The 26,441-nt window shown below is 37.3% G+C and overlaps 2 protein-coding genes across 3 annotated transcripts in view; one reads left to right on the forward strand and one right to left on the reverse strand.

Annotated features, from left to right (window-relative positions):
• Positions 1–533: 533 nt before the first annotated feature.
• LOC113234695 (G kinase-anchoring protein 1-like) lies at positions 534–18,304 on the forward strand. 2 transcript variants are annotated; one of them, XM_026470136.1, is made up of 7 exons: positions 534–604; positions 850–1,009; positions 10,209–10,325; positions 10,778–10,955; positions 12,279–12,584; positions 12,961–13,100; positions 17,498–18,304. In XM_026470136.1, the coding sequence occupies exons 2-7, from the start codon at positions 854–856 to the stop codon at positions 17,528–17,530; spliced, it is 930 nt and encodes a 309-aa protein (XP_026325921.1). In that variant the 5' UTR covers positions 534–604; positions 850–853; the 3' UTR covers positions 17,531–18,304. The 2 variants fall into 2 exon arrangements, with proteins under 2 accessions (XP_026325921.1, XP_026325920.1); XM_026470135.1 differs by lacking the exon at positions 17,498–18,304 and adding an exon at positions 17,277–17,430.
• A 3,689-nt stretch (positions 18,305–21,993) lies between these two features.
• LOC113234955 (A disintegrin and metalloproteinase with thrombospondin motifs 7) overlaps positions 21,994–26,441 on the reverse strand; it is a 184,967-nt gene continuing 180,519 nt past the window's right edge. The window contains exons 19-20 of the mRNA XM_026470481.1: positions 25,298–25,440; positions 21,994–23,840 (exon numbers count right to left, since the gene is read on the reverse strand). Of these exons, the coding sequence (XP_026326266.1) occupies positions 23,706–23,840; positions 25,298–25,440 (278 nt within the window). The 3' untranslated portion in view covers positions 21,994–23,705. The remainder of the gene's footprint in view (positions 23,841–25,297; positions 25,441–26,441) is intronic.

Genomic DNA, 26,441 nt, shown 5'->3' on the forward strand with positions numbered 1-26,441 from the left:
ACCTGGCAAGGTCTTGAGTATGATTTCTAGTGCCTTAAGTCATATTCATGTCCTGACTTAAGCAAATCACAAAAGTATTTTTTTGTAAAATGATGTATGAAAATACAGTCATATTGCGTGTAATAATGATCTATCATCGTCAATATTTGAACCGAATGATGTCAACAGCTGCACATAGGCCTCGTAGACATATTTCGTGGACACATAAAAAGATTATACATTTTCATTTTTATACGATTCAATTCGTAGTTTAATAATACGTTTTTAGTTTCTTAACTAACCGTTACTTTTTTAGGTTGATGTTACTATAACCAATGCTCATTATGTAGATAATAATATTAAATAGCATCTACATTTTTTTTATATTTAATAGTTGAAAATAACTTATCCAGTGAAAGGATTGGGTAAGCAGAAATTACAGATTATTACGGAATTATTCTCATGACAATATTTTTTGGGTAAATTTACTTGAATCCAAGGTCATGAAATAAGTAAAAAAAACCTAAGAAAAAACTGACAACTGTCAAGTCGCCCATTGCCGTAGTTGCAGGTTGCAGTTTATTTTCTATTTATTTTTCAAAAAAATAGTTAATTGCAATAATAGGTAAGTACTCTTACTATTGATTTTTGCTATCTATTCATTTTAATAGTTACATTTCTGTTGCAGTATAGCGTCTATAGGTAAAAAAAAGTAATTTGTAATGGTCTCGTCTTGAGAATTGTTGTTTTTTATTTACAATCGAAATAAACATGAAAAAAATTTATAACATCGTCCGATCTTAAGTGGAAGAGACAAGGAACTTGTGAGAACTTGTTTTGTGTGAGATTTTTTTTTCTTGTGTTGGATAGAAAAATGGCTGCTCTGGTGGTTCAATCCCGCTTCGCCGGTTTAAAGATCGATGACGACTATCCTTCCAGCGAGACTCAAAAGGTCAAGAAGACTAAGCCTAGCACTGTTAAGAAACCTGAGCCACCAAAGAAAACTAAGAACAATAACACCAAGTCTCAGGTACTTAAGTATACTGAAGATTATAGGTACCTATGTGTTTTGCGTTTTTGCGAATTTTCGCTTATCTGTTTCTGTAGTAAGTGGTAAATAGTGATGAGCTGTGTAACAATAGAATCAGGAATTGAAAGGATTCCAGAAACAACAAATTTACCATGGTTGCATGTCTGCATACAGAGGTTGAAGACTGCAGATACATTCATCGTACTCCATATAGTTATTATCCAAAAGGTTTGGGACTGATTTCATAAATTTTCCAAGTTCATGACCATTTTTCTAATACCCACACCATAGTATTACAATATCGTCCCTCATGCAATGCCTTGTTTGAAGTTTGTGCGATGCCTTTACTTGTTTATGTACTTATGCTGCTGTACAGAGATGTGCAAGGGTTGTCATACAATGATAAAAAATTGTGATTATGATAATTTTCTATTATTACATTTAGCTACAAAGTGTATTTACATTTGGATGAACAATTTTTTGAATGTGTATAATATGTTGAAGCAGACAATGAGTTTAAAACAGGAATAGTGGTGCTTTTTATTTATTTTTTTTATACATCTATCCTTTGTGTAAGTCGCATACATATTATTTAGTTGTTTAATGTTTTTATCTTTCAACTCAGGTCTTTGACAAGCATCTATCCATAACTGGCACCTGGAATGAAAAATATCCAATAAATAAATGTATAAAATATGACCTGATATTCTCGAAAAAACAAGATTAACATTCAGACACACACATTGTATGCAATTATCTTATTTAATTACTAAATTACCAAATATGTGACAACAGTCGACAAGGCCCATGTTAAGCGCGAGGTGTACCTTTTCATCTGTAATTTTTTAAACACTCCACACACAAAGAAACTTAGTAGCATAGCAAATATGAGCCATATTACTTATCGGTTCTTGAATGTCATGAAGATGCACATGCGTTCATGCGGGCACTACTATTTCTTAAAGCATAATTAATAAATAATAACTAACCAATTATAACACCTGTTATCTTTTAAAAAAGAAATACTTAATATATGCATAATGTATTTATTTTTCACTATCTATGTGGAAATTGAAATAATAATTTTGGCTTCTTTTGATTTCTATGGTATAGGAATTAGAATTTACTTTCATGCATAGATATTATATGGGTAGGTAAGTATTTCAATATAATAGGAAAATCTTAACTCACGTCACAGGAAAATCAATAAATTTGTAAATCCCTGTTGTATTTTGTTGTCGAATTACAACCGTACAAACAGTTGTACACTTTAATTTATGCATACAACGATTTTCGTAGAACTCACTCAAGATATTCAAAAATATTTTAAATCACGTCAACCGTTAGCGCTCCGCACGCAAACTAAACGCGTTTGCTCACAGCGGCCGGAGCCGCCTGACCCCCATCGAGTACATATTACTTGCTCTGCGTAAGTACATTTTTTGCGCAACTGTATGGGTTGTAAAACTGTGCCCATACTGTGATTACGTGATGGTGATGATGACCCTCACTAAAACCCTTTAAAACTTTATTTTAAAACAATTTAACAATGGCTTTAGCTCAGAGCTAGCTAATCAGTTATCAGTTAGTGCAATCCAAAAGGTCTTATGTGAGTGAGTGTCTATTTTTGTACATTTGGACATAGTTATGCAAACTAGAACCAACCCACAAAATGTCACTTTCGAGATAATTAGATTTTTGTGAAAACAGTGTGAAGAAATAAATAGGTAAGTTATTTGAGACAAACAACGTGAGTTATGTGTAGCATTGAGAATGATATAGGGAAACTATTATATTATATAGCAATAAATAGAAAACATTATGTATCTTTCTATTTAGTTAACGAGAACCATGTTCTAGTTTTCGTAATGAAATCGCTAAAGATCTACATACTTCAGTACATGTGACATGGATCCATTTAGCATATTTAGAAAAATACATTATATGATGTTAAGCAGCATGATTCTTTTTAGCTATTAAAAAGTTACTTATTTAGGTTTGGTATCTTGAAGGACTTTTATTTTCTCTGTTTTGGCTTGATATATTGCCAGGTTCTTTTATGAGCGGGTAAAGGACACATTATTATTATTATTATTAGGGTGGCTTCATTTGGGGCCTATGAGGCCCTCATCACTGCGACCGTTAAATGATCTATTGTGATCGCCACTAATTACAGCTCAGAGCCAAGACCAACAGCATTAAGAAACTGAAGGATTTTCCTGGCTCCGACAGTTTTTATGTCCTCTGTGTGTGGCCTGTGTCTACTCAGTATGGAACTTCTTACGCCCATTAGAGGGCAGCACTGGGTGAGGAGATGCACAGGAGTTTCATCCGCCTCGTGGCAGAATCTACATTCTCTGTTTTCTCTCTATCCAATATTTGCCTAGGCCTCCCTATCACCAGCCTTTGCTAGTTCATCTGCTACTTCATTACACTCGATGTCAGAGTGACCAGGAACCCAACGCAGGATCACATTATTCCTTTCCCCGAGAGTATTCCTTATCCTCGAAGTTTGGGTGACTGAGTAGTGCATGCAGAGCGGCTTGACTATCTGAGTCTATATAAATATAATTGTTACCGTAGCCTCTCTTTAGGGGGTCTACTCTCGATCTCTGTCCGACATCCGTCCGAAACAATTACTGCCAATTAAGCAATACTTGACCAAATGAAAAGAGGCGTGATGCGAATGAAGCTTCATACTGGATACTTGTCTTTTAATTTTGTCGAATGTTACTTATTTGACAGCAATTGTTTCGGACGGATGTCGGACGGAGATTGAGAGTAGCCCCTCCAGGTTCAGACCCGCACAAGCAATTATGGCATATATTTCGGTCTGAAAGATAGAGGAGTGTCGTCCCATGTTCAGCTTGTAGCTGAGTCTGGGTCTCACGCTGTGTATACCACAGCCTACGTTCGGTCCCATCTTGGACCTATCGGTATACCGAAGAAGGCTACCGTCCTTCCAGGTGAGACTGTTAGTTTCCCAGTCTTCCCTGGTTGGAAATTCTGCCTGGTAGAGTTTCTTGAAGTTTTGCTTGGGAAGCATGACATTAGAAGTCATTCCCAGAACAGGTGTTCCAGAATTGAGTCCTGGGCCGATTTCAATGTCTGGGAGCCATTTAGACTTTAACCTGGTGGAGAGTCTATGCATGCTGTTTCCGGCTTCTTTCTTTATAAATACATGCAGGGGAGTCAGATTCAGCAATGCATTTAGGGCTGCTCCAGGTGTAGTGGACATGGCTCCCATTGCTTTTTCAACAAGGTCCTGAGGGTATTATTATACTGGACTCGCAAGGCGCCGTACGATCTCAGCGGAAAGTTGGACCATAGAGCACATGTATAGAAGCTTTGGCAGTATGCTCTAAAGAGTGTGAGCTTCACTCCAGTCGTACACCTGGTGAATCTATGAGCCAATATATTGCCTCGAACTTACAACGCCCTGCGCTCATCTCATCTCATCCTTTAGGTCCTGTCACAATATGACCCAAGTACCTAAACTGTGCAACACGCCTCAAAGGTACCCCATTTAAAAGTATTTATTTATTTATTTATTTAAACTTTATTGTACAATACACTGAAGTACAAATGGCGGACTTAATGCCATAAGGCATTCTCTACCAGTCAACCATTGGGCCAAACAGAAAAAAAAAACACAATAGGTTGGTGCTACACTTAAACAAGAAGAAATAGAAATACTAGAATAAAAAAAAGAAGAAAAACTAATCGATAATTTGTATGGTATAAATAAATAACATACAATAAACATACTTATTATACATACATAATAAACTTACATATATATATTATAATAATAAATAATATGATATATGTACCCAAAGCAACATTAAACAGTGTCTTAATTTTGACTATTGTCAAACAGATGCTTGCGCAACATGCGCTTGAAAGATAATTTGGTCTGAGCTTGTCTTATATGGAGCGGGAGCGCGTTCCAAAGACGAATTGCATGCAGGGTAAAAGAATTAGACAAAAAATCAGTGCGATGAGAAGGAATGGAAAGCTTAAGGCTACGGGAAGATCGAAATTCGCAACCCGGCCGAGCGTTTTGAAATTGAAATGAACATTTAAGATAATCAGGTGCAGCCGGGTCGAACAAGATGGAGAAAAGAGTGGTTAAAATTCTTAAGGACCTGCGTTCACGGATGGGAAGCCAATTTAGTTGACGACGACAAGCAGATATATGGTCATACTTCCGCAGACCAAAAATAAACCTAATGCAGTTGTTAAGAAGACGATCTAATCTATTCAAAAAGACTTGAGAGATGTTACTGTAACACACGTCAGCATAATCAATCACAGGCAACACTAGAGCTTGAACAAGGAGAGTTTTGGTTTTAATTGGAAGAAAGTTCTTGAACCTGTATAGAGCTCTTAGTGTATCTGTAACCCTACGACAAACGTCAGATACCTGGGAATCCCACGTAAGGCCTGTGTCAATAATAAGCCCCAGGTTCTTTACCTGATTTGACAGAGGAATCACTACGTTCTCATACATTATTGGTGGCACGCACGACAGATCACAAGACGAAAAAAGGCGTGAGCTTCCAAGGATGATGGCTTGACACTTGGAAGGGTTGACATTGATACCAAACCTTTGGGACCAAACCGAGACGCGATGAAGGTCATCATTAATTAATACAATTGCATCACTTATGCCACCGACATTAACCTCGGTATAAAGCTGCAAGTCGTCGGCATACAGGTGGTAAGAACATTTGATGCTGGACGTAATCAGATTTATGAAAATAGAAAACAAGAGAGGAGAGAGAATTCCGCCCTGAGGTACCCCGGAAATGAGTTTACACCATTCTGAGAACGAGCGATCAATACGAATCGCTTGTTGGCGATCGCGGAGATAAGAAGAGAACCATTGAGCTGCCATTGAAGAGATGTTTAGGTGGTCTAAGGTAGCAAGGAGAAGGTCATGATCCACGACGTTGAATGCATTGGAGAAGTCAATTAGGACCAGCACAGTAAGTAGAGTACAGTCCATGCCCCTCCTTACATCCTCAACAATCTTTAGCAATGCAGTAGAAGTACTATGACCTGGTCGAAAACCTGATTGAAATGGAGAAAGGATATTGTTTGAGTAAACATAGGCAGACAATTGTTTGTGAACGACAGCCTCTAAGACTTTAGAAAGAAAAGGAAGAATTGAGATGGGACGGTAATGCTTGAGGAGGCTGGGGTTAGTAACTTTTGGAAGAGGGATTACATGAGCATTTCGCCACAGAGAAGGAAAAGCCCCAGTCATCATCGAGAAATTAACTACGTGCGTGATAATAGGGAGTATACATTCTAAAATACACATAACCATAATTCTACTTACGTCATCGTGCCCAACAGCATTAGATTTGATTGACAAAACCACTTTCCTGACCTCATCTTCAGTTACTGAGGTGAAAATAAAAACAGAATTTGAAATTTTGGGCAGTGCTCTAATAAATGCAATACTTTGCTGTTTGGTGTTGGTGTCTAAAGTTGCAGTTTTGGCAAAGTGAGTATTCAGCTCATTTAAGGAGAAGGAAGAAGTTATATTGTACGAACTTTGCGGTTTACCTACACCAATAGATTTTAGAAATTTCCAGGTGTTAACGGGGGAAGAATGTAAAATATTTGTAAAGTATTGGTGGTACATAGGTTGGTGCTTTAATTTTGCCCTTAAACAGCAAGAAGTCACTCTTTTTCTCGTTGTACTTTAAACCGTGTTGCACAGCATAGGTCTCACAATGACATATAATTCGTCTTATACCACTGATTGAAGGGCTGAGCAACACCATATCGTCCGTATAGTCCGTAATGTTATTAACGCTTGTGTTGTCAATACGGCATCCGACATGCATGCTGCTCAGCTCCCCAAACAGGTTATTAACAAACAAATTAAAAAGTCTAGGCGAGGTTAATCCCCCTTGCCTAACGCCACAGCTCAAAACATACTCATCAGATTGAGCGTTTGCCCATTTTACTACATTCTTTTGATTACTATACCAATGTGAGAAAATACCAACTACTTCAGGTGATATTCTTTCTTCAATTTTGTCCAGAGCATATCGTATGACACTAGGTCAAAAGCTTTTGAAAGGTCTAAAAAACAGGCATATACCGGGGTCTCTCTTTTGATATAGTAATCAACAGCATATTTTAGTGACAAAATGGCTGTTTCGGTTGATAAACTTTCTTTAAAGCCGAATTGCGAGTCGTGTAATAGTATTTGGCCACTTAGGTGAACATCTAATATCCTGTCCAGAACTTTAGCTGTCACTGTCGCTAGTGAGATTGGTCTATAGTTGCATTTATCAGCCGCGTCACCAGTACGGTGCTTAACAAGCGGGATAACTACAGTCTTCATTAGATCCGGTGGTAAATATGAGTGTCTTACACAAAAAGTAAATAACAAAGGCAAAACTCTGTTAATGTGTGGCCCTGCATGTTTCAGGTGTTCAATACTGAGCCCATCATGCCCCGGAGACTTGCCTCTTTCCATATTATTAATTGCCAATCTCACATCTTTGGCAGTGATTTTTTTAGGCTGCTCCACATGACAGGGCTCAGCATCAGACACCCCAGAGCTTGACAAAGACGGTTCAATCTTAAAGTGGTCTTTAAACATATTCGCAACACTCTTTGGACCGCTTAAGCCTTCTACACTAACCGGTAATTCCACCCTACCATTAAGGTTTTTTGTACTTTTCCAAAATTTGTCACTGTTTAGCTAAGTGCTGCGATGCAAGTATGTCCATTTTGATTTGATCTTGTTTTTGCTGACAGTACCTAAGCTTTGATTTAAATATTTTACAAATAATTTTTTCAAATATGGGTCCACCCTCAGGCTTCCCTAGAATATATAGAATATATATACACTTGAAAATCCAATCAAGCTTGCTTATGTACTACGGAAACGTGCTTGTTCCACCCCAAAACACATTTATATTTATAACAATTTTTGCCTCTCGATTACGACTAGTTAAGGATGCTTGTCTTATAATAGAAATAATGTTTTCATAGAACATATCTATAACATGTCTGTGACTGACTTCATTACACATTCTGTCTGCACATTTTTGAAATTCACAGGGAAAGTCTACACACTTTAATTGAGTATTACAAATTTCTTTAGCAATTTATTCTGGGGTCCTAAAAGCCCCTATCTAATACTATTTGAACTCTCATAGGTTACATAAGGTCTAGATCTAATTAAACCAAGATTACATTCTATTATTAGAGGGTAATGGTCGGACCAGTACACTTCATGTACTGTATTAACACTTATAACTGTAAGCCATGCTGCCTGACTAGTTAGACAGTGATCCAACCACCTCCTGCTACCTGTGGCTTGTTAGACAAATGTGTGGGTGCTCAGTACACTATTTAGCTTTTCCTTGTCCGCACACACCCATTGTCTTTCAGAGCAAAAACACATAAGTTCCCTATAAAATAGTGTCTCTGTGTGAGCATTAAAGTCGCCTAATATATATACACAGTCTGTGTTACATACCTCTGTTATATACTATAATTGCTAAACATTCCGTAAACTTAAGCTAATTCACGGCCTTATTAACAGGCATATAAACACACACGAACACAATGTCGCGAAGATCACTTGTAGTTGCCTTAATAGCAACATTACGTTCACTATTACGCGAAACGACTGACACATGTTGAAACGCACATTTTCGCCACAATAAAGCCACGTCACCATACAGACGACCTTGTATTATGCCCGCTGCTGGGTCCATCCCGGACTTTCCAGTATAGCTGAAATCTCTGTCAATTTCACCAAGAAATGGTAGATCCTGTGGCGGCAACCAATGCTCCTGTAACGCCACCACATCAGCATCCTTGCACAAAGATCTCACACTCCTAAGTATTTAACTTCTGCGGAAAAACTCACAGCCCTGCCACCAAGGATCGGTTCCACTAGCTTGTCCAGTTTCCGCTTCCTAGTGAAGTGAACAATAGTTGTCTTTTCCGCATTAATAGATAGTTCATTATCTAAACACCACGCGGAAATGGTGTCAAGAGCACCTTGCATAAGTGATGATATAGTACTTTGGCAGTGCCCTCGAACTGCGATCACTAGGTCATCCACATATCCCTGGGCGTCAATGTTCAGTTCGGCCAACCTATATAGGAGCTGATCCACGGCAAGAGTCCAAAGGAGATGAGAAATTACTCCACCTTGCGGGCAACCCCTTACTGTGGAGGTCACAAGCCGGTCCCCGTGTAATGAGATACTTGCTCTGCGGCTTAAAAGCATGTTTTGCACCCATCTCGTAGTAGAAGTGTCTACACCTTTGCAGGTTAATCCCTTTACCAGAGTACGAATGGGTGTATTGTCAAAAGCACCCTCTATGTCTAGAAAGGCACATAGTGCTAGTTGTTTGTCCTCAAACGCTCTTTCAGCCGTGTCCACAAGGTGGAGCAGAGCTGTCTCTGTGAATTTTCCACTTTGATAGGCGTGTTGAGTGTGATGGATAGGTATATATTAAGGACGAAGCCCTAATGTGATTGTCAAGTACCTTCTCCATTGCTTTATGCAAGAATGAAGTCAGGCAGATGGGTCTAAAGGACTTTGCAAGACAGTAGTCCTTTCTGCTTGGTATAAATACAACTTTGCACGTTGTCCATTGTATCGGTATCTGTCCCCAAGTAAGACTGGCTCTATATATTTTGACCAGGTATGGCAAAAGTACACTTATATGCTGTAGTAATATGGGAGTAATACTGTCCTCACCTGGGGATTTGTACGATTTAAACGAGCTAATGGCCCAAGCCACTTCTCGAGGTCTTATAATGTTGGCGGCTCTGTTCCAGTCCTCGTTGCGAGGTGTATGTACAGCAATTACTGGGTAAAGGACACGTCTGGTGTTCTACCTAAATACATAACTCAATTTCACTCGAGGTGTGGGTTGGTTCTTGTTTGCATAACTATGTCCATTTGTGAAATATAAAAACTAGGTAAAAAAAAAAACAGTTTTATCTAGAAAGACGTCGCAAGTACAGCAATTTTCTCTCGCGAGTTTGGGTGTCATTTGTGGTTGTCTATGTGTGTGTCCATGGCACCCGCGACACAGGGTTTCATTAGTGCGGGGCTATGAGTGTGTTGCGTTCTTTAAAAAAAATAAAGCATTCAGAATACGTCAACATTTTATTCATGTTGATTGTGAATTGTTACTTACAGAGTGCTGGCAAGAAGAAGAAGTCCAAAGCTCCTCAGGAGACAGCTGAGCAGTGGGAGCAGTGGAAACAGAAAGATGAAGAGCTCGTTGATGGCAACTATGAATCTGAATTGCAACAGGTTGGGAGACAGGGTAGCACACGCAACGGGCTTCTTGTTGCCCTAGATACTATTATACTATACATTTTAAATAGATACTATATTGCAAGTTCTTTTAGATTTACATAGGCCGTGAGTTTGTTCCATTATTAAGGACTATGTCCATACATTGATTTAGTAAAGTCACATTTTGGTTGGATATGGCTCCGTCGTTTCGCATGACAATTCCGCTAACGTCAGGGTTGGAAGACTCAGTGCGATGATGGGACAAATTTCTAGTTATTGAAACAATTTAGCAGTTGTTAATAGATGTATTTTGTATACAATAAAATCATGGACCAATAAAACAAGGACTTTGAAATTAAAGACGACGCTAAAATAGTGCTAAATATAAGTTTTATTTGTTTTTTGTCCGTTACATAGCCTAATGATATCTAAATATGTTAAATATCTTAATGATAACATCCTTTCAGGCAATTCTTCTATCCAAACTGGACTACGAACAAAAGAAGGATGTCTACAAGCAGTTTAAGAAAGAAGCGGAATTGGAGAAGAAGACAGTAGAGAAACCCAGCAAGAAACAGAAAAAGAAAAATGTGATGAGCCTTGAACAGTTCAATGATATGGTCAATGCTGGTGAAGAACAAAGACGTAAGAAATTTATTGTATATTTGAGTGGTTTATTGTTTACTCAAGCAATGGTGAGAAAGTGTCTCTTTCCCTAAATATCTGAAAGTTAGAGCGGTGGTTACATACAGCTACTTTTAGCAGCGCGTCTGCAGCGATTCAGTCACAAAATTGATGCTATACAGTCGTTAATCGTGTACCTTTCAACGCGATACGGTATGCAATCTCGATATAGTATCGACGCAAACGCGATACAGTATGGATTCAAATATGATACGGTATGGATGCAAATGCGATATAGTATTGATGCAAACGCGACACGGTATCGATGCAAATGCGATATGGCAACGATGCAAACGTGATACGGTATTGACGCAAACTCGATATAGTATCAACGCAAACGCGATACAGCATGATACGGTATCGATGCAAATGCGACATAGTAATGATGCAAACGCGATACGGTGTCGATGCAAACGCGATACGGTTCGGTGTGTTCCGGTTTTGAAGGGTAAGGGTGCTGGTGAAATTACAGGCACATGGGACTTGTCAACTTATGTCCTTGGATGACTGGCGCAGTGGCAGTGCCCCTCAGATCTTTGTGATTTAAAGCTCTAAGTGGCACTGCAACCGTTATGGAGATGCGTGTAGCTTACCATCAGGAGCACGACTTGTTCGTCCCGTCACTTGATATTATAAAATAAAAATAAACGCGATACGGTAACGATGCAAACGTGATACGGTATTGATGCAAACACAATATGGTACCGATGCAAATGCGATTTAGTATCGATGCAAACGCGATACAATATCAATGCAAACGCGAAACGTGTCGATGCAAATGCGATATAGTATCGATACAAACGCGATACTGTATCTAAGCAAAGTAATACGGTATTCATGCAAGTGTGATACGATGTCGCTGCAAATGCGATACAGCCGCGACACTTTTTTTGTGGTATTTGATATTCACCGCTTCCGCCATGTTATCGTCTCCATCGATTTAAACGTGCGAAAGCATCAATTCAAAAAAAAAAAAAACAGCGCGTTTGCATCGATATACCTGTATGTTTTTAATGACCGACATCGGGGACTGTATCGATGCAATCGCCAATGTAATTCGCTAGTGTCGCATCGTAATGCAATCACACGTTTCACAAACGCGTTTTTTGTATCACTGCTGAATATCGCCGTGTATAACCGCTCTTAATTGCACTAATAAAGCAACGATGCCCACTTTATGGGGCCTGTGGTTTTGCTGCTTTCTGACTTTGGCTGCTATTTTGGATTCTTTTATGACCTAGGTAGCTAAGCCTGTCTGCCACTTCTATTATTACTTATATACAGATAACCATCATGAGGAGTCGCAGCCAAACAATTCTCCAAAGTCTGTTGACAAAAGCGAGGAGTTCTTTGCCAAGGTCCGGGATGATGCTAAGAATGAAATGCTGAAAGAGAAAATCAACGAGAGAGTCAGAAACCAGAAGTCAATACCTGATGAAGTCATTACGAGAGTCCAGTTCGCTGACACTCTTGAAAGGAAGGACAAGGAAATAGCTGCATTGAAGTTGGAAGTAGCTGGTCTTAAGCAGGAACTCCTCACAGTCAAGTTAAGGAATAGGAAACTATGCAGCATTTTAGGGCAGGGCGAAAGTAAGTATTCTGTCTTCTTCTCTTACTGTCTCAGTTAGATACTTATTCAGTAGCCGTTACAGTGCCGCTCAGATGATTAAATCGCAAAGACGGGATAGAAAGGGGCACTGCCACTGCCCCTGCCACCCTGAGACATAAGTTGACAAGTCCCATGTGCCTGTAATTTCACCAGCACCCTTCAAGACCGGAACGCAGTAATGCGCACGTTACTGCTTGGCGTCATAAATAAGTAAGGTGCAGTACATCCCTGGACGAGCTTCTTCACGAGGAGCTCCACTGCTACTAAATGGGTCGTTGACTATTTGAGCTTCTACATTTATCATAACCTACAACTCGTAAGTCCTACAACGCTGCAACGAGACGTGACGTCCCACAGTGAAGGACAAGGCCGAGGTGCTGGTGGAGGTGGAGCGCCTGCGCGGCGTGCAGGCCGAGCTCAACACGGAGCTGGCGCAGCTGCACACGGCGCTGCAGCGCGAGCGCTCGCGCCACGCCGACTCGCGCACCAAGGACAAGGTGCGCTTTGGCTGCATTTGCATTGCCGCGGCACCAACCAAATTCCTGATACCTACCATACTGTTTTTCGCTCGTATCTAAAGTCTGTTCTAATCCATTATCAACAAAAAGTAAACAAAACTGTTCGGTTAAAATTCTAAAGCAATCACTCAATTAATCGACTAACACTTTCACGTATATTTCGAAGATTTCGACTTGATATCTCATCACTTTTTGCAACAATGTTTATTTGAATAGCATCGTAAAATTGTATTTGGAAAATGGTAGTACCAAAGTGAGGTTATTTTTCATGTATACATCTATAACTTGTCTCTGATTGCATAGTGCTGTACGAAAAAGAAAACATTCGGTTCATTCAATTAAAGTTTTTGTAATCGATTAGCAAATCGAATATTTCAATCGCAATCAAACGAGTATCTCATTGTAAGGAGGACTTAAAATTAAGATTTCGGAAATTTTAAATATGCTAATATAGGTTATGTAGGAAACCAGCTAGTATGACTCAATTGAACAAATCGATTCATTCAATTAATTAATCGATTTGTAGTTGACATTACAATTGGCCAATACTAAACCGTCTATGGTCAGGTCAGAGACTTGTTTGTTTACATTTAGTTGAAAATGGATTGTAACGAAGTATAGTAGCCGCTTTCGCATTCGTTCCGTGCCGCGGCAATGTAAATTTAACAAAATAAAACTTACTTAAATCCAATACAAAACATCGAGAAGAACACATAGAGAAATTCATAAGTTGTGCTGACTCGATCTGTAAGCTCCGAGATGGAGTCGAAATCCAAAAATGATGAAAAATTAAAAAAAACGAACTACTGTCACTGTCAAAGTGACATCTCGTAGATCAAAAACCTTTTGTTTCACGTGCGTTTATTAACAATTTCTGTAACTGTAAGCTCGAAGGAATTTTTCTTTGTGTTCGATCTTTGTATTAACAATTATACAAAAAAAAAAAATTTCTAACATTTTCTCCATTTGAAAATACAGTCAGAGAGATTAATTACCCATCTCCAACATGCAGGTTTTCTCCTTGTGTCTGGTTCTATGATAAACACGTGAAAATACTTATTTCCCTGCAAAAACTGCTTTTGTGTTTAAGAAAAGGAAAAGTTGAAATTTGCGTATCATAAAATAAAAATTTTCGGATTTCTCTTATTTAAAGACCAAAATGGAATATTACATTTCAGATCGAAAGTATATTTTAAATAAAATTCTACAAATTTATGAATCTAGAAGTGCGTAGATTATGTGAATACCACTATGTAGCTATGTAAATAGGCACCTAAAGTCTGTCTTTTTTTAAGACTGAGTAAAATGATACTTGTTGAGTTTTCATAAAATTTTAAATAGTTATGTAGTTGTTGTCGATAGTTTTATCGATAGATTGTGAAGGAGATCAAATTTTGCCAAAAATGACTGAATTGGGAATGTTAAAAAAATGATTACTAATTGCGTTATTGTTCATATGTATTCTGATTTAGACAAGAATAGCCGGATGTATTATCTATATTGGATAAAAATAAAAACTTTAAAATATGTCTATTGTTAGTACTTTTCATAAATATAGTTCTAAATACAGTTGACAATTCAAATGAACTTGTGCTCAGTAATTGGATGAATTGATCGATGATAATTCAAATGAAACAAGTTCGGCTATTTATTCCATAAACGTGAAAAGGTTGTAAACCCTAATGAGCCGTGACCAGGTTCACGGCAATAAAATAAGAAGACTTCAGGTCCACGGAAATTTATTACAAGTTGTTGGTAAGAGAAAAAGAGGCTGTAACAAAAAAGGTATATAAAAACAGGTACAATACTACAATACACTCCCTGACTTAATTACATACGGATATGCTTATGGATGAATATAAAGTAGACACTTACCCCAAAAAGGCCGAGTTATACAGAATTACAGATTGGTATTAAAATTGGCACATGATTAGTAGTAGCTATTACAAATCTGGTAAAGGAACCAAAATTTCAATTGCGTCTAGCAATTGAAATTTAAACAGCACTGTTCGCAGCCGGGTTCGAGCAGGGAGTGACGGTGGAACAAAACAGAATCAGAATGGCGAGGCAAAGGAATTATTAAAGAACGATTCAAAATTTAGTAACGAGTGGTCAGGAACCGGAGAAATGGCGACAGAAAAGGTGGGATGACGATGTAAGGAGGTCACATCGTCATAAACGTGAGCAATATTCAGTCGATAGTCGATAGAATATTTATCGACTGCAATCACTAGCTGCTCGCAAGCGGGCAACTCTTTTACGCAATGAACTGTCATTTTACTCCGTCTTCAAAAAAGACAGACTATACGTAAATACCACTGTGCGACGCCGACCATAATAGCAGAGTTTCAAGCGTATGGCTACCAGTGGCGAGGCGGGAAAGTTTTCCTTGGTAAAGCCGAAGCTTTAACTTCTTTAAAAAAAACACTTACTTGAACAAAAATTTCTTTTCCCGTTAAAACGGCGCCTTGGCGATATTTAATCACAACACTTATTAGCACACCAGATACTAGTTCACTTCATTTCACTGGTTAACTTATTCTACACATAAAATAAACTCGCCACTAATGTCTACATACTAGCTGCTCAATTTAACAGAAACCAATACTGTCAAACCAGAAACAGAACCTTTTTGAAAATTCTTTACATAGTGTAATTAACGATAAATACTGCGCACACTGTCATGTGGAATTGAACTCGGGTCGCTTGTATGAATAACTAGGCTTTCTCTGTCAGCAAGATATCGTTTCTTGCTAAAATTTAGTGGTTAAGGTGCTGTGAGTGCCGCATAACGAGTACCTTTAACAAAAACAAAATTGAAGGGATGCTCCACTGTATTGTACGTATATGCAGATCGAAGTTTACAAAAAGTTTTTTGTTGTGAAAAAATCTTCGAAATACTTCATTATTTTAATTGAATAAAGGACCACTTTAAATGTAGTTCACGTGCAGCGAGGGTCAAAGAAAACAAACGCTAAATGAAAAAAAAAAATGTATGCGAGAATACAGTATGTCACGCTATTTGTCGCTCTCGCGTAAGTCGCGCTCAGACGTGTTAGCCCTGCTGTAGAGACAATATGTTGTTGCTTTTCAAGAAGAGAGTGGCTCAACCGCAAAATAGTTCACTTTTTCCCTTATTACACAGCTGTACTCAGAACGTGCTAAATTTCATTGTGATCAAGATACCGATCTTTTTATTGGTAAAAATAACCATAAGACAACATTAAACAGATAGATCATTTGTCAGCTTTAGTGCCGGAAATGCCTGTTGTTTTTAACCATCTTCCTGATTAGTTATGTGTTTTTAACAAATGTCGCTAATTGTAGTACATATTATGTTCTTTAAGAATTAGTTTCTTCGGCCCATAACTTTTTACAGCGTGTCATTGAAGCAATTCCTGCCATAATAAGACCATCATTGCAAGTGTATCTAACATGCCTATTGTGTTTCTCGTTCTGTGAAAGCTCTTGTCCATTGCTCGCTAAAGAAAACGTTATGGAATCACGTGCATTTAAGCTGCATAACGCTTGTATGCGCTTGTAGCAGAGATGCCGCAGATGTGGGTTATGACGACAGCATATGCGCATACGGATGCGAAGATTTTGTCGTTGGAATTTGCAGATGCGGATGTGCGAAAAAAGAAATGTTTTTTTTCATAATAAATGTGGATCATTGTGGATTTTGGTGATCATTAAGTAAAAATAGTAATTTTACTTAATTTTATTACAAAAGAGATGTAAGATAGAACACAGAATTTTTTACGACATTTACTTAGTACTTTAAAGTTTTAAAGATGTCACGGGCTGTCTTTATGCTAATAGAGCTGGGCTATCTTGAATGAAAAAGTTCGTAAGTCAATAATTTTTGTTCTGAAAACAAACAGATCGTTGTCTATACTACACGTTGCCGACTTCTCAATCTCGGCATGCGTTTGAGTAGGCCTTGCTCTCGACGATCTTGTCGTGACCTGCAAAACATCCGTACCTGCAAAAACTGCATCGATTCATTCCGATGTTTGACGCGGAAGCAGATATTAAAAAATATGCGGATGATCCGCGGTTGCAGATGCAGACGCCGACGTCTGCGGCAGCCTTAGCTTGTAGACTTGAACGTGCCCTCAGCAAACATTCTAAATTTACACAACATGTTTTCAGAAACATCAGTCTAAAAAGTATAACATTCATTTTGACGTGTCCTCTGAAGCCATAATTGCAAAAGAATCTTCTACTGGACCCGGAGCCACTTGAAGAACTTGAAACCGTTTTACTCAATACGACTAACCAAATAATAAAAATAGAAATAAATGCAATCAAAATCTATCAGAATTTTATTGCTTCTTATATGTAAGGTCTGAAGGTTTGTTTTTCTATTTCAGAAGAAAAAAAGTGGAGGCGACAAAGAGAAATAGCAGATTTGGCAATCGCCTCCAACTAATGCAAATATGCGTGTGCACGGAATTATTTAGTTTCACTGATATTGTTCCATTAATATACATGAAATGCATAGCAGCTAGTATTTAGGGAAAGGTACTTCCATTATTATAGTCAAGATGAAAATATCTCAAGTGATAATGATTTTTCATAGTATAAAATTCCTCAAAATGTGTAAATATGAGTGAAACAAATAAGCCCATTTTATATGTTCTCAATTATAAGAGAGTCAATTTGTGGAATGTAATTTTAAGCATTTGAAATCATAATCCGTATGAAAATTGTATACTATTTCTATGGATAAGTCTTTTGAGATTTACTTCCTATTACAATGAAGAAATGAAGATCTCTTTTTTAAAGTAAATTTTTTAGTTTGTAACATAACAAATTTATTTGTCTCAAAATAAATGTGTTTATGTGTTTGTAGTGACAATTTGAACATTTTAAACTTAAGAGCGGTTACAAACGGGGACTTTAGCAGCGATGCTGTCGCTAATCGTCTACATTTGATTTTAAGCAGCTATGCAAACGCGATACAAGCGCGCGACTGCATCGATACAAACGCGCGATTGCATCGCTACACTTCGGATTTATAGGCGATTGCATGAGTTTGCATCGATGTAATCGCTTATAATCGCAATTGTAGCGATACAATCACGCAATTCATGAACGCGCGTTTGCATCGGTGCTAAAAACCACCGTGTGTAACCATTCTTACTGGTACAAAATGAACACTATACATACTGTGATTATTTAACAATTCCAGGCTATAATTTTTCATATAAATGTTTAAAACATTATATTTGGTTGTAATTTCAATCCTTCACACGGTTAATTTTTTGATATTCTGCATCTCGACTCATCCGAAGAACAGAGTCCTTTGTGATTATATAGCGAAAAGAGAATAGGTACATTACGAGAATAATTTCGTTATTCAAACTAAGGCCCATGTCAAGGTGTTTTGAGAATTTATGTACCTTTTTTCTTTTCGGAAATTTAAAATCAAACAACAGTCGATCTAACATCCACAGCGAAGAAAAACTAACGAAATATAGTATATCCTGAGAACAAGTAGTCTTGCACATAGATCTTTGTTTTTACGGATGAGTCGATCTGTTTGTCCGGGACCGATATTTGCGCCGCGGCTGCTGTACTGCAGAGGCGCGTGCGTCACTTGTTTGCGACACTTCGTTCGCGCACCTGCAGCGGCGTACAAGCTACTGTTCAGGTGACATATTCCACGGCAGTTCAAACCAATTTTCGAAATATGCTGTTTTGTTCCTCAATTAATTTAAAAAAATCCGAAGCAGAGTATCTATGCTTCCGTCTACTAACTAAAACGCGGCTAAATGAGAAATGGTCAAATATCCGTTATAAGTAGCATGAGATAGAGCACAAAATGTTCCTTTAGAAATATTTGAAATTAGTTAACATGTTCGACTTATCGGAACTTACCCTAACGATGCATAGTTGAAATATCATTAAACAATATTCTAAAACTGGTTTATGGTTTTTTATGATATCTCATAAAATTATTTTGTCAATAAAACCGCTTTTTAGTTAGCGGACGGCAGTATGTATCATCTTCGGGTAAACGGGAAAGTGAAAGAAATAACTTTATTTTTAAAACAATACACAATTTATTGCCATATTATATTATATTTAAATTATAAATTATAATCAAAGTACATCAACTTGTTTTCTTAAAAATGTAAAGGCGAGTTCACAATCATGTTTATATCCATAATATAAAAAGTTACGTGCGCATAAAGTTAGTTTAATGCAATAATTCCAAATTAAAATTGTATACCAATTAATTGATCATCGCCCGATGTATTTTATATAAATAACATAACGATTATGTAGGTACGAGATAAATAAAAGTATAAAATCTAATGTTATAATTATGCATAGTCACTTGGCGCACAAACTTCACATATATATAATAATAAATAATATTACATTTGTTCCATAAGAGGTAAACGGCATCGGCAGGTAAAATCCAATATTTTTATACATACAAATTGTGTTAACAGTTTGCGCGGTGATGGCGTATTTACACTTGATCGACAATCTGACATGGAACTGACTATGCTCTAGCCAAATTCGATATAGAATGTTTAGAGTGGTTACACTTGTGGTTACACAGTGGGACTTTTAGCAGCGATGCAAACGCGATGGAAACGCGATGCAATAGCGATATAGTCGGTAATCGTCTACCTTTATACTCGTAGACGCGCGTAATTTTGAGCATCGATGCAAACGCGATGCAAGCGCGCGACTGCATCGCTACACTCGGGATTTAGACGCGATTGCATCGATCCAATCGTTTGTATAGATGTAGTCGCGCGTTTGCATCGATGCAATCTCCTTTAAATCGCAAGCGTAGCAATGCAATCGGGCGTTTCACGAAGGCGCGTTTGCATCGCCGCATGTAACCACTCTTAATAACAAAATGTTTGCTATGCTTCAAATGATGGCAGGTGAAAAAAAGATTTTTGTCAATGCTCATTGGATAGGTTAGCTCCAACGACTGCCACGCTGAAATCTCAAGAAGCAAGAAAATATCAATTTGGAAGAATTATCAAAAATTTGCAACTCAGTGGAAATTGCATATGGCCAAAGGCTGGACGCCATAGTGCCAAACTATAAGAGAAAAAAAAAAGAAAATATCTATGGCCTGCTCGCGTAATTAGAATTTAAATAGGAAAATAGGCGGTTGGGTTGTATAGATACATTACCAATTAAGTTTGCAAAGTACCTATTGATAAGTAATTAATTTTTTGAATCCTATTAATTTTACTCCTAGATAATGATATTGCGCGCGGGAAAACCAGCACGCGCAATCGTACGCGATTACATGTTTGAAATTTTTTAAGCCGTGCCGTGTTACTACAGAAAGAGCGTCCGTGTAAAGGCTAATAGAGCCGGATAGACCGCGTGCAACTGGCGCGTTTTGGAGTGACTCGCGGTCTTTCTCTTTTTCTTCCAACGTCTTTACACGCGCGTTTAATCGCGTACGATATTGCTGCACGATAAAGTGTCTGTGTCAATAATGTGTTGTGTCTCTGTGCGCAAGCTTGTATTTATAATGACTCAGTGATTTCAGCGAAGGCCACTTACCAAATAAGGTAAGTGTAAGGTGGGTAAGGCGAAGTAGTCTGCTGAAGGCGTCAATCGATCCTGTGTAAACACGCCATGAGATGTGTATGATGCTAATGCATGATGTAATTAAAATACCTTATAAAGTAATAGTGATTTGTTATACTTGAAATGTTCTAAAAGGCCCTAAGGTTGACTAGCTGATTTATTTAATTTTTCTACAGTAAAGAATACGACGGATAGAATTACGGTTTCCATTATACAAAATTGCGATAAAATATTCATTTGTATAAAAATATGAATTAGCATTTATTTAATAATTAAAACTAACTTAATTTACTTATGATACAGTGTGAAATTTTCTCAGTAACCGTGATTATGGCAACGTGAATTTATTTTTAAAATATTTTTGGTCCAAATTTTTATAGTAGGTACCTACATACTTATACACTTCAACATTACTATAATCAGATTTTTTTAAATACGCCACTTTTTAATACTGATGTTATAAAATATAGAATATTATGTATTAGTACATAGTTAATAATTAAGTTGATACTAACTATTATACTAGTTACTTACGTAGTATGGCAGTAAGGGTTCGCCCTCACTTTTCAGCACGCGTCATTATCGCGACTTTTATATTTTTGTAAGTGAAACAAATTATTTTGTTCTTCTAGTGTTTTCAGTAAAACACTTAGTAAAATAAATTAATGACATTCAACATTATTCTTTTTGGTTACATCGCCCTTAGAAAGTAATGCAAAAATGAAACTTAAAAAATTTTGATGTTTTTATTATAGCCTAGTTCGTGTCAGCCATTAAGATATATTTTTCAGTGTAAGGATTTTTTCAATGTGGCGACCTCTATAAATCGATAACTGGCAGTAAAACAAACAATGAAATAAACTCTGATTTCCCTAATGTATGTTTTTGACAAAATCGCCTGAAGTTACTAGTTTCCATATGCAAAGCAACATAAATTTTAGAGAAGGTGAGCAAAGGTGGACTTGTCTCTAAAATAGATCTCTTCCAGCCCACCTAGGGCAATGAGAACAAAGGTCAAAAGAGAAAGGGAGAAATGTAATAAACGTAATAAATTATCAGATGTAATAAATAAATAAAAACCTTAATTTTAGATTCAAAACAGTATAAAAAATCTATGTAGTTAGTCCTTCAGGCAATTCTGTGGCAGTATTTATGATTTATATTAACACCATTCGCTCTTGCTTCCCTCCGCCAGGTACCCAGTTCATTTAACATAAAGCACCGAAACGGGCCCGCAAGTACTTTGCCTGGGGGTTGGTCACCAGTTACTGACTATCATCAGGAATATATCGTTCGTTTGGCACCACCCAGGGATCACGTGCGGGGAAACTAGGGTAAAAAACAGCCCGCGGACGCGAACGACATCAACCCCCATTTATCAAAATAGCGGGCAGGGCCGAGGTTTAGGTTGAAAGGTTTAAACCTTTTTTACAATGCTTATCGGTTGATTTCGCTTACGGGCAGTAAAAAGTAAGTAGGTTAGGAGTAACTATACTGATTATTTATTTACTATGACAGCACTGCAATTGGAGGGGCTCCTGCTGAGGTTATGATGAACAAAAAAAAACTGACACTGACTGACAGGACCAGCACTGTGGCATATCGTACGCTTCAGCGTACAATAGCATGGCAGTGGTGCTAACAAGAACGATGCATTTCTTTTTTTAAATATCAACTAAATCAAGGAAAATTAGGTCGAGTGGAAGGGATACTGGCTTTATTCCAGAATTTGTTTTTCTATCTACGAAATTAAAGCCATTAGGAAAATGTATGTCGTATAGCATACGTGTTCGATTTAGCTCAGTTCACATTAAAAAAAAATTGGTATAAAAAAATTGGTATATGTAAAGGACCTGTACCTATTGAATACAGTGGTGTTCTTGTGAAATTTTCAGGTAAATTTGTGTTTTTTTTATCATGAATGTTTTTAGGTATCGTGTTCTCACACCGTACAGTAATCAATTTTACTATATATATTTTTTCCCCCAGTGATTGATTCAACTGCTATGCGGAATCAACCAATGCCATCTGAGGTACTGTAGTCTCCTAATCAGGAAAGTGAGAGTTACCTGTCACAAATTAGAAGAATGATTTACAGAATTTTGTTTCTTCGAAAACCTTTCGGCTTTTATTTAACAGATTTTGTTTCATTTGTTCGAAAACTCGTTGTGATTTTTTTCATTACACTATTTAATGTTTCACTATTTTGACACAATGACAAGTTATTCATTTCCCGATTCTCATTTCCCCAACATTCCGTTTGACTAATTCAGTATATTGTTAATAAACATGAATTGACCAAACAAACTTGTGCTAAAAGAATACATATACATACATATGTAATAATTATTCTAATAATAGTTTTCAGTAGTCGGGCAAACGATAATTCTGCTGTAAGGTATTTTTGTGTTACAAATTAATACCAAAACAGTTAACGCACAAATGAAAAAGTAGAAAAGTGTTCGGAATAACGAGATACGGAAAAATGAAATTCGTGTTTGTGATAGGTTGCCGTGTGTGGTATCCTGATACAAAAACTGCGAACGCGTGCTAATAAGTGTGGCCCAAACTTAAGTGGTAATTGGAGAGCTTTACGTGAGATTCTTCTTCCTCTCTCGGTCACCTTAATCTAGCACTAACGTTAAGACTTAGGTATATGCTAAGTCTATCGATGGGTTACTTTTTAAAGAGTGTAAGTCACTGACTTATTAACAAGCACTAGAAAAAGTTCACATTCACACGATCAAAACAGAATTTATTAACTTTTGCAAGACCGGAGTCCATTGTGAAGTAATAATAAAAATGTATTATATACTCACTTCTTTTCTTCACTACAAAATGGAAGTGACAGACAATAAGACACATTATTTCCTTAAAAATATGTTTGATCAACATCTCTTTTGATGCAATATTAAATGCTTTTGACTCTGGGCCATTTTCGATGTTGGTTAACGGCAGTAACCTTTCAATAAAAAATAAACTTCAACGATGTCATGTTCATTACTAACAAGCGGGCATGTCTGCGCATTTGATAACGCTTGCAGGTTTACTCGCAGGATCACACTCTTGGTCGTGGACCACTCTGTTTTTTATTCTATCCACGCAGAAAACGATTCGCCTTTTCTTTGCTTCTACGCCCTGGGAACGAAAACAATTATTCAAAAGATATCCCGTAGCATTAATGTAATAGAGATGATTACTCCTTATCATGGCTAACGGAACGACATTTTTAGCGAAATTGAGTTATTATTATTAATAATAAATTTATTTATTTCATAAACTTACAGACAAATTTGACATTGACAGTGTTAAGCTTGCAATGCTGCATTTAGGGTAAGACATCTGTGTCTGAACTATAGATAATTAATTATATGTATTTCAGACGTATGCAGCGCTAAAAAGGCCGCATAGACAGAATCATAATATATTAATTGACAATTCATATTATGCATTTTCAAACAAAACAAAAAACGCAATTCACACACACACACATAGAACACTGTCAAATAGATGAATTGCGTTATATGAATTGTAAGAAATTCATAATATGAATTGTCAATTAGCTCTTCCGTGAACACAAGAATTTCATTTAATAAATAACATTGTCATCTGAAGTACATTTTTGCCTAATGATTGTAAGAAATATAAACAGTTGACGCACCGACAGGACTATAGTTTACGCACCGATAGGTGTGTGGGAAACAAATATGATCGAAAAGGGCTTACTTTGCGAATTGCTCGTTTGTGCTATTTCTAGGGGTGTCATAATAGTAGTAGTAGTCGATCTTTGTATGAATAATTATAAGGAGTAATTTCACATAAAATAATATATCATGGTGGTGAAACATCTTGTGACATACAATAAATTTAATCAGTTTTATTCTTAAATCATCTTAATCAGCGTAATTGACATTTTTTTAAGTGACAATAAAACTTGGTGCCAATTATCTCGAAAGTACCGAAATGGAAATGCGTTAGTTATGACAAGGCAGAGGACAGATTAAATTGGAAGTTCTGCAATGAATAAAATATCATTACATTTGTCGCGTTGGGACGAAACTGTCAAGCTAATAAGGAATCTCGTTGCAGTTCCTTCGACCTAAGTAGACAGTATTGCGTCGACCATTACGAGTTATAGCGCGTTTACACTACGCGGTTCATTCCCACTAGTTCTATTGAATAGTTCTATTAAACAACTACTGAGACGAAAAAACCCAATAATTCTATTAAATTATATTTTAAGAATAATAGAAGTAGTGGAACCTCCTTTTTCTTGAAGTCAGTTAAAAATCATTTGAAAAGGAGTTAACTGATACTATTTATTATTTTCGGTATAAAAATGGAACTAAACCAATGTAACTACTTGGAATGATTTTTTTCCCACTAGTTCTATTCTTGAAATATAATTTAATAGAACTACTAGAACTTTTTGTCCCAGTAGAACACGCAATAGAACTAGTGGGAATGAACCGTTTAGGGTTTAGGTCGACAAGTCGCTTTTGCTTGCCCGACAATTCCTTCGACAAGGCGAACTAGTCGACTTTGTGTAAACACGCCATTTTCTTTCAGTAAAGGGTAGGAAGAGCAGGTATTACCGGCATGTGACAGGACTTCTCGCAGGGCAGCCACGACCTCACCCGCCAGTGCGTCGCCGGGCAGGCGGGCAGCTCGCACTCCTGCATCATGGCCTCGTGTCGCGGCGGCTCGATGTGGTAGCACTGCGCCTCGTCCACCACTCCTGCAGTGTGCAACTCGATGCCTTACTTTCTCAAACTCGGGTCTTATAAAGAGTGATTGTTCAGCAGATGGCAAAACTTTCCATTTCTGTTAAATTTCTTAACAAGGGTGTTAAGGGTGTGTTTGGATGCATTACTTTAAGAATAGGTAAAAGCCAGTGTGTGAATATGAAGGAAATCAGCCTGCAAAATTTGTATAATTCGACTGAACTGGCTATTTGGCAAACTTTACAGCATGAAGAAGAAAATTGTTTGCGTCATTTATATAACATCTGGTTTATTAAATAAAAATAAGTAGTTTTTAAAATATTTTTATTACACATGTATGTATGTACATTACGTATTTTTATTTAATAAACCAGATGCTATATAAAGGATTTTTTCTTTATTCTGTCAAGTTGTCAAAATTGAGACAGTACCGGTTGCCAGTTCACAGTCGAACATACAATCCATTGTTTGCATTTCAGTTACTTTGTGCTTTAAGATACGAGTGTGAAAAAGTAAGGCGACATGGAAATGGCCGTCGCGAGTTGATGGCGTGCGTGTTTCTTATACGTTTTATATTGCAAGAGGCATAATAAAATGTATAATTATAAAAAAAATATTAGTAGAGTAGAGCTCCTTGTGAAAGAGTTCGTCTATGGAAGTACTTACCAATTTCTGTGATTAATAATGTGAGCAGTACTGTGTTTCGGTTTAGAAGAGTATAAGGGCGCTGGTGAAATTACAGGCACATGGGACTTGTAAACTTATGTCTAAAGATGACAGGCGCAGTGGTAGTGTCTCTCAGATCTTTGCGATTTAAAGGTCTGAGTGGCACTGCAACGGCTATAGACAGGTGTGTTCCTTAACACCAGGCGCACGATACACGATATATAAAAAAATTACAAAATAAAATACTGTGCTGCTGTCCATTAACTAAAATGCGGCTTAGTACAAGTGGTCAAATATCCGTTTTAAATAGCATCAGATAGATCTCAAATTTCTCTATTTAAGAATAGTT

The sequence above is a fragment of the Hyposmocoma kahamanoa genome, unplaced genomic scaffold, assembly GCF_003589595.1.
Source record: "Hyposmocoma kahamanoa isolate Upper Pololo Valley unplaced genomic scaffold, ASM358959v1 86, whole genome shotgun sequence".
Lineage (NCBI taxonomy): Eukaryota > Metazoa > Arthropoda > Insecta > Lepidoptera > Cosmopterigidae > Hyposmocoma > Hyposmocoma kahamanoa.

Bases quoted from the DNA above. Each gene is read 5' to 3' on its own strand.
- LOC113234695 (XM_026470135.1), top strand. From the start codon at position 854: ATGGCTGCTCTGGTGGTTCAATCCCGCTTCGCCGGTTTAAAGATCGAT. The intron at 10,956-12,278 runs GTAAGAAATTTA...ACTTATATACAG, and splicing joins TGCTGGTGAAGAACAAAGAC to ATAACCATCATGAGGAGTCG. The intron at 12,585-12,960 runs GTAAGTATTCTG...GACGTCCCACAG, and splicing joins CATTTTAGGGCAGGGCGAAA to TGAAGGACAAGGCCGAGGTG.